At 39.4% G+C, this 15,977-nt stretch overlaps 1 protein-coding gene across 2 annotated transcripts in view; it reads left to right on the forward strand.

The window, feature by feature from the left end:
* LOC121313085 (vesicular, overexpressed in cancer, prosurvival protein 1-like) overlaps positions 1 to 12,244 on the forward strand; it is an 80,800-nt gene extending 68,556 nt beyond the window's left edge. The window contains exon 5 of one of the 2 annotated variants that reach the window (XM_041245233.1): positions 11,711 to 12,244. In XM_041245233.1, coding sequence (XP_041101167.1) covers positions 11,711 to 11,895 — 185 coding nt within the window. In that variant the 3' untranslated portion in view covers positions 11,896 to 12,244. Of the gene's footprint in view, positions 1 to 11,707 lie in introns of both variants that reach the window. The other variant, XM_041245232.1, reaches the window with a different exon arrangement.
* The last annotated feature ends 3,733 nt before the right edge of the window (positions 12,245 to 15,977 follow it).

Below are 15,977 nucleotides of genomic sequence, written 5' to 3' on the forward strand. Positions count from 1 at the left end.
GAAAGCACCCTATGCTTTTTATGTGCTTTAACCACTTTTCAATGTCAAAAAGCAAAATACACAAATTCTAGTAATTTAACAAATAATCACTATCAAAAAACAAACAAGCTTATTTAATTTAAACTATTTGTTCATGAGAAAAAGGATTTAGTACAGTAATCCCTCGCTATACGTGATACCGATATAAACCTGTTTTTCCATTAACTGAGCATATTTTCATTCTTATGAGAAGGGAGCTCGCAGAGTGGCCGTTCATGTTGCGTCTGTGCAAGGCGTACGTTACAGCATTCAGCACCACCATCGCCATACCAGCATGCGCTATGAGTCTTCTTTATCTTTGTACCGTTCTCATGTTGTCTTGCGTGCGTAGTGGTTCAGTTGCTTCTTTACTTATTAAGTGCTTTTTTATTTCTGTTTTATATTTAATATTCTCTTAATTTTCTTTTTCATAACTGTGCGTTATTTATTGTTAGCGTTTTTACAACTTCATTAATATTTACTATAACGTACGTTTATAACACTATGATAAGCGTATGAAAGAAAACTGTGTCAGCTCCGGTCTTTATTTGTGGGGGACTCAATTATACTGCAAGAGATTGTTTATTTGCCATTTACTTAACAACTTTAGTCTAATTTCTTTAATAATTGATACAGAATTTCAGTGATTTCATATTTACACACTGTCCTGTCCTTTATTAAGGGGAATTTTGGGTGTTGAAGAGGAAATTTTTGGGGCTCTAGAACCAATCGAAGACTATAACATGGAAGCCAATGGGGATTTCATTTCTGTTATACGAGATTTCGTCTAGCAATCAGTTTTCAAGGAACGAATTACGTTCGTATAATGAGGGATTACTGTATTTTGTGTGTCCTCCTTTTGTTTTTATTACGGCTTTCAGATGTTTGTGATAATTCGCAACCAGTATGTTATATCTTGTTGGGGAAATGTGGGCCCATTCTGTCTTACATATTGCCTTCATTTCAGACAAATTGGATACAGAATGCTTGGCTACAGTTTTTTTTTTCAGATTATTATTTAGTCATTTAGCAGACGCTTTAATCCAAAGCGACTTACAGAGACTGGAGGGCGAACTATGCATCAACAGCTGCTGCTGCAGAGTCACTTACAATAGGACCATGGTTTTACACCTCACCGGAAGGATGGAGCACCAGGAGGTTAAGTGACTTGCTCAGGGTCACGTAGAGTGAGCCAGTGGCTGAAGGGATTTGAAACATGAACCTCCTGGTAGCAAGCCTTGTTCTTAACCACTGGACCACCAATCCTACCAAAAGCATTTCTATTGGATTGACATCTGGTGATTAAAAAGGCCAGTTCAGAACTTTTATCTTAATTTTCTTCAGGAACTCCAGAGTTGATGACTTAGCCATATGCTTTGGTTGTTGTCATATTGGAAGTTGTCAATCAGGCTACTGGGAGATGGTATCATTGTACTTTGTAAAATGTTATGATACATGGCTGCATTCAACCTTTTTTCACAGGAATGTCTCCAGTCCCTGAACTGCTAAAACACCACCATATCATGATCAAACCATCTCTATATAACCATAGATACTAGGTTTTCTTCATTGAAGGCTTTCCCTTTTTTTCTCCAATCATACTGTGGTCCATTTTTGGGGAAAAGTTTGATTTTAGTCTCATCGGACCAAACATTTTCAAATTCCTGTTCAGATTTTTGACAAATTTTAGATGATTTGTTTTATGAAATCACTTTTCTTTAAAAGTGGCTTGCAGCAAGGTCCATGTGCATACAACTCTTCTGTGTTCAATTGCCTTTGTACAGTTCTTTTTTGCACTATGCCTGATACTTCTAAATCTTTCTTTAAATCCTTGGCTGTTAATCTTGGATTTGTTTTAGCTGCTCGGATGATTCTCTCATCTGCTGTACCAGTAATTTCGTTGGATGTAAACTTCTTTCAGGCTTTTCAGTTATAAAAAATGTCTGTGATACTTCTTGATTATTGCTGTGATTTTGCTTGTTGGTATTCCATATTTTTTATACTTTTCTGTAGCCATTTCCTTTGTTGTTCCTTTGCTACAAGTGCTTATCTCAAATATGAATCCAACTCCCTTGTCTTGACCATCATCTGCTTGTTTGCAAAATGTTTTTCTTCAATAGATGCTGTTATAATAATTACCACTTTTATGGCACTTGACTATATAATGCAGCTTAATTACTAATGTTATTTGGTTCAATATCATTTTACAGATTTTTTATGTACAGGTGCCAGTCTGTTGTAATTTTTTTGCTTATTTATTACACAGCCCTTGCCACTTTCTGAAGCAGCTGGTGTGTTTGAATCTCCGACACCCTTTCCACCTACTCTTGTCACAAATGCATCCATTTTAAACTCTCTCTGCTATTGCTAACTCAAACCTTTTCTTCCCAATTTCACTGCAGTAAAAGTGTTGCATAAATTAAACTTACTAACAACATCCATCACCTAGCAACAGACCTTGCAGCAACCCATCATGCAGCAGTCATTCTCAGGGTGAAACTTGACTACTAAAACTTGTACAATTTTAATGATAACCAGTGTTTTTCTAAAAATACAATATCATCAAGGTTTAACCTTCTTACAAAATTGTTGTTTTTTTGGTTTAATTAATTTTAATAAGAAGTAATACATATTTACAAAATATTGTGAAAATGCATCGCTTTAATAACGTTAGATTTCTTACCTTAACTGTTGGTTCCCTTTCAATTCAAAGACAACCATCAAAACATACTTATGGGATATGCCTGGCTATTGGTAGGTATTCAGTGAGCACTTTATATCAGAGCTGCCGAGTGCTGCATGAGTGCTGCATGAGTGCAACTGATACAACCTCGCTGGTTGGTGGTGTTCTTCTATTTCAGGGAACCAGGGTTACGGCAAGTAACCTAATGTTGCCTTTCAATTTGAAGAAGACCACCAAAAATACTTCTGTGAAAGTATTCCAGAGCCGTCGTGAGGGAGAAGGAATGGCAGCAGATGAGGAACGCATCAGAATCGCATAGCCCAAGGTTAGCAGTGCGAGTGTGCAACCTCAAGGACCCTTGTGCCCAATGAAGGCAAGGAAGGATCTATCACATTAAGACAATAGCACCTGGAGAAAGTATGCGGAGTAGTCCAGCTAACCACAGTACAGATATCGGACAACGAGGCACCTGTGAAGAGGTCCTAAGATACAGCCAACCCTCTGGTTCTGGTGGTCAGAATGATGCAGAGCTCTTGTCTTATCCACGGAACACCTCAATGCCTGCACGGGGCAGAGGAAGTTCAATCTCCTATATTCCTCCGAAGAAAACAGAGGTGTATGGAAAGACTTCAGTTCCAAAGACTGGTTCATGAGGAGGGTTGTGATTACCTTAGGGAGGAAAGCAGGATTTTTACATAGTGACACCCTGCTGCCATCATCCCAAATATGCATACAGGAGCTGTGCACCGACAGCACCTGTAGCTCACTGAACCGCTTTGCGGAAGTGATAGCCAAGAGGAAGGCTGTCTTTGTAGACAGATACTTCAACTCTTTGGAATGTATTGGCTCAAACAGGGTCTTCGTGAGAGCCTCCATTACAATAGCAATGTTCAATTCGGGGAGAACAACCCTCCTTGGAGGGTGTAATCGCCGAGCACCCTTGAGAAAACTGGTTACCAAGAAATGTGCACCCGGAGATACAGAATCATCAGGTGCATGGCACGCAGAAATGGCCGCCAAATACATCTTCTGTGTAGAAGCTGACCTACCGGCTTCAAGCAGTTCTTGCAGAAACTGCAAGAGAACTGGAATAGGGCAAGAGACTGAGTCCTGAAAATATCTCCATTAGTAGGTGTATAACGATCTAGTGGAGTCTGTTGTAGCATTCTGCAATGTACCCACGACCACGTCAGATATCCCTAGGACTGACCAGTGGTCCTGTTCAGGGGCCAGACCCATAATTGGAACCTGCCTAGTTCTGGATGCCAGAGAGTGCTTTTCGTCTGACTGAGGAGATCCAGGCGAAGCGAGATCTCCCAGGGCTGACCTTGTAAGAGCCGGCACACGGTCGAAAACCAGATTCTCGTGGGCCACCAGGGGGCCACTAGGAGAACTGTTGCCTTCTCAAACTGGACCTTCTCCAGGAAGGCCAGGAGCAACAGTATCGGCGAGAAAGTGTAAAGGAGCATCCTGCGCCACTCGTGGGCTTGGGCGTCGATGCCGAGTGGACCGCCTAAGTAGTGAAGGAAAGAGATCGACCTGTGCCTTCACGAACCATTCCCAAATGAGCTACACCACCTGAGAGTGGAGACTCCTCTGATGGATGTGCACCCTCCCTCGAAAGGGGGTTTCCTTGCCCAGTTCACTCCAGGAAGATTCATCGCCCATAGGAACAGCAGTTTCCTTTGAGCCCAAATCAAGAGCCAGAAGGCAAGGCGATGTAACCCCCGGGACCCAAGGCCACACTGGTGGTTGACATATACGCCACCACTGATGTGTTGTTCGTCTGGACCAATACATGTGTTCCTTGCAGCACTGGGAGAAAGTGCTGGAGGGCAAGGAAAACAGCCTGAAACTCCAGCATATTTATGTGTAGGGACGTCCAACGGCTCGACCAGGTGCCGTGGACTGTTCTGCTTTCCCAGACTGCCCCCCAACTTAAGTTGGAGTCCTGATGTCACCACCTGATGATTCAACACTGCTCCCATCCGCACATCTTCATGCAGGTGAGAGGTCATCCTCCACCAGAGCAGGGCTGCCAAACACGAGCGAGAACTTGTCAGCCAACAGTGTCTGTTGTGCTTCGGATGTAAATGAAAAGCATTGAACCATGCTTGCAGCGGACTCATGCAGAGTAAGCCCAGCGCGATGGCTGATACAGCTGCAGCCATCAGACCCAATAGTTTCTGACACAACACCAAGTTAAGCTCCGATCCCTGTTGAAACAGGGAGAGGCAACCCTGGATAGCTTCAACTCTGTCGCCTGACAGGTATGCGCGCATCGTACTCGAGTCCAGCCGGAGCCCCAGTTACATTGTGCAATGCACTGGTGTAAGCCGACTCTTTGCATCGTTGATGGTGAGGCCCAGCCTCGCCAAATGCACTGTCACAATCGCCCTGTGGGCCACTGCTCCCTCTCACGACTTGGAACAAATCAACCAGCTGTCGAGGTAGTTCAATACTCTGATCCCCTGCAACTGCGAGGGGGCCAGGATAGCATCCACACACTTTGAAAACATACGAAGAGCTAAGGAGAGGCCGAACAGCAGCACGGAAAACTCGTAAATGCTTCTCTGAAAGGTGAAGTGGAGGTACTTCCTGTGCTCGGGACAAATGGGAACGTGGAAGTACATGTCCCGTAAGTCCACGGTGGTAAACCAGTCACCTAGCCGGACAGATTGGAGAATGTGATGGTGGATCAGCATTTGGAACCTCCTCTCCTTCAAAAACTCATTGAGGAGTCTCAGGTCTAGGATGGGACAATAGCCGCCATCCTTCTTGGGTACCAGAAAGTATCTTGAGTAGAACCCCTATCCTTGGGAGGTGGAGTCTACAAGACGAATGGCCCACTTGCACGGCAAGGCATCCACTGTCCAAGGTGCAAGTGCGCCAGTATTGCAGTTGTTGTATGGAAAACGGATGGGTCTGGGACTGCAAGCCTTTAGGGCCCCTGCTGGGGCTGCTGAGGTTGGGGCAGAGCATGTTGAGGCAGCTCCCTAGGGCAATGGCCCTGGAACTGCCTCCTAGAACACTCCCTTGGGGGAGGGCAAGGAGCCCAGTGCCTCTGTGGAACCGGAACCGTCCTGGTAATAGTTTGTGCCTGGGGAGATTGCCAATGGCTTGACAATCAGTAGACCCAGGGTTGCAGAAACTCATGGAGATATAATACATTATACCTAGAACTAGAGCAGGAAGTTTCAGGACCAACTCCATATGCAAAACGTAACATCAGTGAAGAGAGCGTATTGGGTGCCTTCCAACTCTTGATAGATGAGCCTGTGCTTCGCCACATACACAGATATACTGAAGCTGAAGCCCACCGACAGCAGCAGGATGACCCATGGTCAATCTCTTTGGAGGAATTGGATGCGTTCATTGCACTATGGTATGCTCTTGGTGCATTTGGAGCTAGAAACCTGTTGGTGGAAAGCTTGTGGTCCAGTAAGTGGGGGCCAGTGTTTTTTAAAGAAACCATGGGACGAAACAGTTTTTCGGTTTTTCATGCGGTTTCTGCAATTTGACTTGAAGACAACCAGAAGCCAGCATCTTCATAACGACAAATTTGCCTTGGATATGTAATCGGTTTATTGATAACAGCATCCCCTGCTACAAACCGGGAGAGAACATCACAGTTGACGAGCAACTTTTTCCCACGAAAGCAAGGTTTCAGTGGACGCTGCATATGGCTAACAAACCAGAGAAATTTGGAATCAAGTTTTGGCTTGCAGCAGATGTGAGGTCAAAATATATTGCAAATGGTTTTCCCTTACCTGGGCAAGGAGACCATCCAGCTGGCCAACAGCTAGGTAAAAGTGTGGTTCTCCCTAATGCAACTTTACCACTGACAACTTTTCCACATCAAATTAGCTAAATATCTGCAGGACAGGAAGACAAGGAGTGTCAGCACAGTAAATAGTTTCAGGAGAGAACTTCTGCCATCAGTACTGGACCTGAACACAGAGTGCTACTCTAGTAGACTGCTGAAGCACTCTAGATGCATTCTAACAGGCTACAAGTGCAAGCACGCTTGTTGAGCACGCTTCATCCTTCCGTTGCCATCGGGAATGATGCAAAGAAGATCCCAGAGACTGTACAGTTTTATAATTCCACAAAGTTTGGAGTTAGACCAGATGGCTTGGAAGTAGTCTGTGAAAGCTGGATCTTGCAGGTGGCCTGTTCAACTGTTCTACAACATCTTGGATCTAGCAGCCATCAATTCCTGGATCCTTTACAAGGAAAACACAGGCAAGAGGATAGTAGGTGAAACTACATATTGCAGCTTGCAGAGGAACTTCAACTGACACATGTTAGAAAAGTACAAATTGCAAAGCATGTAGCAGACACTACAGCAGAAGCTGGTGATTGCCCTGCAAAATGCCAGTGACGCCAGTGCCAGGTTGTAAAGTGCAACAGGAACAAGACGCAAGACAGCTGTGCCGTGTGTAATAAGGCAGTCTGTGGTAAGTGCGCTGCACATCAACAGAAGCATCATGCACAAACTACATTCCACAAGGTACTTTTTTTTTACATTCCACATTTTGAACAGTTATAAGTTTCCATCTTTTTAACAGTTGCACATTCCATTTTTTAACACTTGAACCATGCAGATTTTTTTAAAGTTTTACCTTTCCATCTTTTGAACAGTTGAACAACCCACGTTTTGAACAGTTGTAAGTTCCATCCTTTGAAGTTGTAAGTTTCATCATTTTAGCATGTTAATAAACCATGGTTTTTAATGTAGTCCTGTTGTGCATGATTATATTGAAAAAAAAAAAGTATAACCATCTCCATTTTTCCCACCTCAGTCTTCTTTCTTTTTTTTGTTATAAACTTGCTTTTGGTGTATGCACACATGCTGTGGCTTAAGCTAGCTGATGAAGGGTAACACCGCATTAAATTACCACAGACGTGTTGCTTTAAAAAATGGTAACTTGTCGGCACGTCAGGTTATATTTGGACCAAATTACTTATACCGTATATTGTAAGATCTTTGTTTTACTGTATTATTTAAATGTTACAGAATGACAATGTTCCAAATTTGAAAATACTGACGATATTTTAAACAGATTACTATGAGTGTAAGGAACACCAGTTACTAGAATGCTTTAAAATCTTGGAAGCGTCAGCAATTCTATCCAAATCAAGCTGTATTGTTCCATTTCATTTAGTTTAATTGTTTTGCATTGTATTGGTGCCAGAAAACTTGTCAGGGTTTAGCTTGCAGTGGACTGGCTTCTTGCTGTCTTATTTTCAAAATATTGGAATAAGCCGACAACCAGCAAATGTTGTCAGGAAAGCACTACTGTGTCAGAATACAAGTCACAGCTTATGGGGCTAGGTGGCTCAGTGGGTTACTGCCTTTTACCCCCAGAGGCCTGCACTTGAATCTGGTATAGGTCACAAGTAGGAAAAAATCCAATTCAGACCTCTTTTTTTAACTTGTCACATTTTTTTTTCTATAGCACACACAAGTATAATATACTTATGATCACATTGACCCATTTTGAAATTGTATATTGGCAATAGATTAATCCATTATATATGTTTTATAACAACTTTAAAATTTCAAAAATATTTTCAGATTTCCATTGCCAGAGTGGGTTTAGTCAAAAATGCCAGTTACCAATCTGCCTGTGTCTGACTTATGGTATGAAACAACAGAGAGTGGTTTCAAGGTTCTGCCTAAAAAGATGGTTGTGAAAAGGCCATAAACAGGGCAAATATGTTTTTTACACTTATTTTAAAGGGAAGCTCATAGGCAACATTATTATAATGGAGAACTATATTTTGCAGAACGTTCATTTCAGAGTTAGTGCTTATTATATATGTGTGTGTGAGTGACAAATTACTTCTAAACTCTCCTTTGTAATATCTTATTCTTGTCAAGTCAATTATATTTGTATTTAGAACTGCAATTGCAACTCAAGGTCAAAGTAGATGTTATTTTTTTGCATAGTGTAAAATACAGTGATGTGAGGTAGATGAAATGTCTGAGTAGGCGTTACTGTTACTGGAAAAACATTGTTTTATTTAAAAATGCATAAAGTATAAACCAGTATTGTTATATGGAAATGTTCTTTACCTATATTAGTTTAGACAATTAAGAATTTCAGTTGGTAGTACAAGCACCACATGGTAAAGAATATAATAGAATATATTCAAAAGTAATAGCTAAAACATAATAGATACACTAGCAATTGCAGATGATAATCTGATACCTGGTTTTAATTGGAGGATCAACTCAAACCCTCCCACCCTCTGCTAAAGCACTGCTTTACTGAGTAGGCGCGATTGTGAGTGAAGTTGAAGGAGGTTTTGACAACAAAAAATTAAAAATCAACCATAACCGTAGGAAAATTAAAAAAAAAAACATCTGGGACGGTAGACAAAAAATAAACTGTGTCGCTGCTCAATAACGTGGAAAATCCCTTGACTGTTTAGTCCCATTAAGCCAAAGTCAGCATCGTTGACATGCATGGATTATGGGAGTAGTAGGTTTCCTCTGCATTTCTGCTGATTGGAAACACCTTTCAGTGCATACCAGTGTGTGCCCATATGCTTATATTTTCCCCAGCGCAGGTCTCATTCACTCTCTTTTGACTTGTACAGTCATTATATAATTATTGTTTGGTCATTTATTTAAGTTGAGCAAATTAAATCGATAGGATGTGCCTCATTTTTTTGTCTGCCTTTCTCTTGCCTTAACAACTTTGTTGTTCAAAGCTTGGAACGTTTTGTGGGACTTACTAAAAAATGCAGCCAATCCCGCCACTGTTTTGCAAAAAAGATATTTTGCATTCTATAATGAAATTTGCCAACTTGGAAAGCACAATGTTTAATTCATGGACATAGGAACGAGTGAATGTTGCTTCTGGCACTTTTTATCTTTGCCTATAGTCCAATCAGTTTGGATGCCATGACATATCTGTTAACTCGTCAACTTCTATGGCAACAAACAGCGCTTTGGAAACCTTTTCTCTCATGTCATTTCTAACGACTTCTGCAATTTCATCAACTAAATCTGAAAAACAGTCAATGACTAGAGATATAAGGCTAACTTTTCATCATAGGTGGCTGCAGGATGTACAAGCTCAGTGTAATTGCCATGATTTACAGAGCTGCTGCTCTCATTAGTCCCTCAAAAGGCCTGCTCCACTGTAATTAAATACCACTTGGCATCAATCTTTTCAAAATCTCTCGATTTTCTCAAACCTTAGTGTTATGCTGGTCAGTTTGGTTCCTTTGCTGTTCATTTTGTTTGCAAACTCATGAATGGCTAATTATATTACAGTGTTGATGGTGCAATTATGATTAATTACCATTACCTGTTTCTGTTTAATTCATGCAAAACATACTCTAATTAAGCAAACAATGGGCAAGTCATGCACCAGTAAAACAGTCTGCTACTAAGAAAATACTGTTTGTCTTAATTAGATTTGTTAAAAAGGTGATTTCATTAAAATAACTGTACAATACTGCATGTGTTTGTGGCCATAGTATACATTTTGAACATAAAGTTGTAGAAATGCAGTACTCTATTACAGTGGCTTTTTGCTGGTTTTTATTTCAATATATATGGTGTACAAGGTCATTCTTCAGAGGCATTCATGCCATGAAACATACATGTAGAGAAAATAGTTTCTGTAACGACATTCTAAATGTAAACTACTACTGCATGCATGCTGTATGGAAATCTGCAAGATCATGTTATTCCATTTACAATACAATATAATAATAGATGTATAGATGTAATTTTAATGTGTTTCTGTGGCTAAAAAGTTACATTCAATTGAAACTACAGGTCTGTAATAGCTAATTCTGCAAACCAGTAAAAGCCTACATTAAATAAACTAGAATAACTCCAGAGCAAGCAGAGCCAGGCTACGAAGGGCAAAGTATATTCATTTCTTTCTAGAAGTGTTGAGTCAAGATCATTTGGTAAGAACGCCCAAAACAGAAGTGAATGTTCAATGACAAGTTAGAATTATCCAACATGCAGTTGTTTACCATCCAGACATGCGACTTTCTATCCAATAAACTCAACTATGCTGTAAACTAAACACTTTAATTACCTTTTACTACTTAATTGTGGGGTTCGTTAACAGTGATGAACCTAGAGAGTAAAAGTCCAATTTAAGTGCTCTGTAAGATATACATTAAATACAATTTATTTTAAAATGCTTGGTTAGACCAAAACAAAAACAACTATTTTTACCACCATTTACCCACAAGTCAGCCTTATCTCTGCTAAGTGTTTCTCTGCTATTACTAAACATTATATAATTGTGTGCCGATCCCAAATATTAATGGCACTTAAGATAATGGGGGGGGGGGGGGTCTGTGAATTGATTGGCTGTTTGAGGACAGCCACATCAATATAAAAGCTTGCAGCTTTGGCTGATGGACGAGAGTATATTCAGAGGCGGAACGAGACATGAGTAAAAGAGAAACTAAAAGCTTAAAAATAACAATTGCTATGGGTGCTGATTATATACCAGCACGATACTTGTTTTGTTGGTCTATTTGTTTTGGCCACCGTGCCATTTATTTTGTGTTTTGTTAAAACCATTTGTTTATTTATAATTAAAACTCATAAGCAGTGCTTTCATACCCAGCAGTACTGACTGTGTGTCCATCCTCTTCCCAGTCTGACTTTACCACAAGCTATTTTGTGACAGAGTCTGAGACATTAGCAGAATATGTCCCCTTATTTTTATTAGAAACAGTTTATAGAAGTCACAGTGCTTAATGCAATTTGAGTACCATCCATAGCCCCTGTTACATTGAGATTACCTGCAATGGCTTTAAAATCATATTTGATACATCTTTCAGCTGGAAAAAAAACTTGGGAGTATTATATTTCTAATTCTTAAAACTGTTAGTAAAACATGTTCTTAAAATGAGCAAAAATCTAACATTTACTAACTAGAATATACAGCAATAATAAAGTGTTTGAGAACAGAGCCTTAATTCTAAATGACATACGTATACTGTTCCTGTCTCTAGCAGGTTCCCAGCAGCCAGGCATGCAGCACTATGGTAACCTTGGAGGACCTGTGGTGAATCCCATTACTCCGACCTTCCAGGTGCAGCCCAGTTCCCCACATCTCAATGCGTCCTACCCACCCCCTCCATCCTACTGCAACCAGCCGCCTCCTCCGTACGAGCAAGTGGTCAAATCTTCAGCGAAATAAGGAGCCAATAACTTATATGCTGGCTTTTTTCTGAGGTACAAAGGTGGATGTTTCTGCCTTCTTTCATTTTCAATGGTTATATATTTCAAAGATGCAGCCTGCTTTCATTCAGGGAGGAGGAAACAATCAAGTCATTGTCTGAGAAGAAGAAAAGACATCCATTTGTATTGATTAATGTTAGGCTGCTGAGCATCCTTGGAGAAGTGATGGAATAACATCACACAAGCGGGCCCAATTTACTGTTATACTTCTCATGTTTTCAAAGTTTGAACCTCTCTACTGCTGTGAAAGCTGCACTCTTTTTTATTTTAAGGTTCTTTCTTTTAATTTTATTAAAACAACAACTGTACTGACTGCATTTTTGTAATTGGTAGCTGCTACACTCCTGTCTCAGTATTATCCCACTGGCAACTTTTGGATTGACACTGGTAAAGATGTGTCTAATATAAGACACTGGCTGAATAATGGGTAGGAACATTACTATATCTATTGGTAATAATACAAATATTAAAAAAAAACAAGGGGAGCTAGGAAAGATTGTATAATTTAAGGCTGATGCAGGGAGAACATATTTGTCACAGGAAAAAAAATGTATATAGAGGGTGGTTTGCTTTTATTCTAAGTATATGAATACTCAAGTAAACTTAAAAAATAAAATGCCTACACTTGTTTACCTGCACCACAGTGGGCAGCAAGACCAGGAAGCACTAGCTGGCTACTGTGTGATTACTTTGTGATTACATCTTTATTCTGCTTGCCTGCTGAAAATGAAACAAAAATGAAAAATAGTACCATCCTGATACATATGATTTATTTGTATTTGCTGTACTCCTGTTAATGAAGTTAACAAAGTATCACTTAACTCGGAGAAAATAACCTTTTTTCTGTTATATTTGGGGATATGACAGAGAAGGTTGAATAATAATTATTTTTACAGCTTTATCTATTTTGTGTTTTAACACTAGAACTACCAGACAAGCCGTTTTTTTTTTTTTAATGCATTTTTCTCCACAGATTTGGCAGCTAGGCGTCTGTGCTTTTTGGACTTTTCCTAAACACAATGCCTATCCTTTGTATCGCTATAGTAGGGAGCCATAGTTCCAAAACCGTGGGATTTGTGTTCCGCCTTAATATAACGAGTATAAAAGAGCTACTGCAATGGTGTTTTGGAGCAAATGGGAGCCACGACCCTACCGTGTTATAACCGATTCCGCACTATAACGTGTAGCGTTATAACAGGTGAGCACTGTATATGTATTAAACATCTCAAAGCATCAGTAGACCCAGGGTTGCAGAAACTTATGAGGATATAATAAGCTATATCTAAAACTACTGGAGCTGTCATTTTCACCGTCATAGTAAAAACATGGGTTTGGCTTAGTGCGCGTGCTCGAGCTGCTGAACTTGAAAGCTTCGTGTTTATTTTAAATAGCTACAGCAGGATACTTTTTCAGACAAGTGATTTATTTAACAACTGCAGAAATAGTTACTGTCTAGTGAAAATGAATAGACAAACACAACATAGGACTGCACAGCAAGTCTTGCAGTACTTTCAAGAGTTATTGGAAGACGAATCAGTGCACCAGACTAAGACAGTGATGAAACTTACAGTGATCACAATGAGGTTACTGATAGTGTCAGTGAAAGTGATAACGAAGTTGCAGAAATTTTGGGACAGCCACAGCCACAACTGTATACTCAAGTTAGATTTTTGTTACCACCCGGGAGGCAGGTATTACTTACTTTAGATAGAGGTCAATCAACGGGCCGTGCATCAACTTGTGGACGCAGAAGGCCTGCACTCTACAGTCTACAAGTGCAAACCAAGAAAAAACGTTTTGCCATGGGGAATGATGCAAAGATGATCCCAGAGGTTTTATAATTCCATGAAGGTTGTAGCTGATATAGTAGACCAGACACATGACAGCTGTGTCGTGTGCAATAAGGCAGCGTGTGGCAAGCACTGGCCATGTCTGTGTTGATTGCACAAACTAAAGTTGTACGTTCCATCTTTTGAACATTTGAACAGTGCACATTTTTAACAGTTTTACCTTTACATCTTTTGAACAGTTAAATAATACACATTTTGAACAGTTGTAAGTTACATCCTTTGAAGAGTTGTAAGTTACACCATTGGACCGTCTGAACACTTTTTTTAAGGTAGTCCTGTTGTGCACAATTATATTACAAAACAAAAATAAAGTTATGGAATAATAGTGTAGCAAACCAGCTATTGCAAGATTGGAGATGGAAATTACCTTTGACTAGCCAACAGAGTTGAACTCAGGCACAAAATGAAAGACAGGTAAACAGAAAAAACACTTGTATAAATAAAATAAAACACTTAAACAAACAAATCTGGGCACTGTAATTCTCTACTCCTGCACAGTTGTAAGCACCTGCTGCTAAAAAGTCACCCCATTTTATAGCCTAGCATTTGCACACATGTGCAACATTTTACACAATGCAACCAGTCATAACTCCCCTTCCAACACCACCTCCAAGCCTGGTGTATATCATGTGTACCAAGCAGGCTGCAAGAATGGTGTCACACACATACAATATGACCTCCCTTCGGCCCAGGGGTCTGTTTATTTTAAGGGCTCCTGGATGTTTAACACTTCATTCTCAGTGATGCTGGTTTTGGTCATCAAAATCTTGACAGTTCAAATTTGTTTGTTTTTTGATTTCTGATTTAAAGTTTCTTTTTTTTCCCTGCTTCCCTTGTCTTCCTGCTCATTTTCCCTCCTAATATCTCAGGCAAGATGGGGTAATGTCTATAGCAGTGCAGCGATAGCATGTTCTTTATGATAAGCAGCACAAGAAATATCTAGATAAAGAATACAAAGAAATTATGGGAAAATGTATGGGAGGAAATCAGAATTCCAGGTAAGCATTATGTTTGGTATGTTAAAATAAACACACTGTTTTGACTACAATGTAAAACTGTACTGTCTGATGTTACATCTCCATTTACTATATTGTTTAAAAAAATTTAAAATTAAAAAACATCAGGATACATCAAAATTATTGCATTTGGTAATCATGGCTGTACTTAATTTTATTTAACACAGCACAGTTTTGTTGCATGCAACCCTGCACGCATTTAATATAGCGGTTTAAAAGACCACTCCGGTAGTTAAATATGTATGTCCGGCAGTTCTAGTGTTAAATGTGTACATTTGACCTAAAATGCTTTAGTTATGAGGTTCCCAGTCATAATCTTGACAGACTGTTAGGCTAGCCAATCAAATTGCAACTTGGAACTAAGAATTTTTCCTATTTTTTGTAGGTGATGCCAGTAATAAATGGATACATTATATAGTCGAAACACACATACATTCATTCAAAATCCTTAAGAAGTACATGTATTATATTCTGCCAGCTGGCCTGGGAGGACAGTGGAACTCTGTTGTGTTTTAATACATATACGAATAAACAGACACACACAGACATGAAAACAAGTACACATACACCCAGCCATCTTGATGAAAGTATTGACCTACAGTAGCTGCTGAGGAAAGTACTCACAGCTTCTGTTGAATCATCCTGGTATAGCTGTGAACATTGTTTTTAAATGGTTGTAACAACATTGATTAGGACAATAGAAGTAAACTAATATTATTATTATTATTATTATTATTATTTATTATTATTATTATTATTATTATTATTATTATTATTAAGTTATTGTACATGGAACAGGTTGCTATCCTTTATTTTAACTGAATGATCTATGCAATAATAAATGCAACTGGAGAGGGTTTAGATTTTGTTAGTTTGGAGTTAATTTGATGTCAGTTCAGTGGTGTGGTACAGTATCATGTTTCATTATATTGTTACAGAAAGAAACCCAGTTTAAATACACTTTCAGATTTTGAGATTAAATAAAAAAAAAAAAAAAACTGTTCCTTTAAAATGCAAATGAGTGTGTGTCTTCTTAATCGGCTGATAAGATCATTGTCTTTTCAGATTACTCAGTTTGTGGGAAAACGGAACATTTGGTCACGAAAATACCACTCTGAAATATTAATAATTAATTACAAGATTGTTTTCATTTATTTACTTGTTTTAATACAAAT

This window comes from Polyodon spathula, chromosome 3 (assembly GCF_017654505.1).
Source record: "Polyodon spathula isolate WHYD16114869_AA chromosome 3, ASM1765450v1, whole genome shotgun sequence".
Classification (NCBI taxonomy): Eukaryota; Metazoa; Chordata; class Actinopteri; order Acipenseriformes; family Polyodontidae; genus Polyodon; species Polyodon spathula.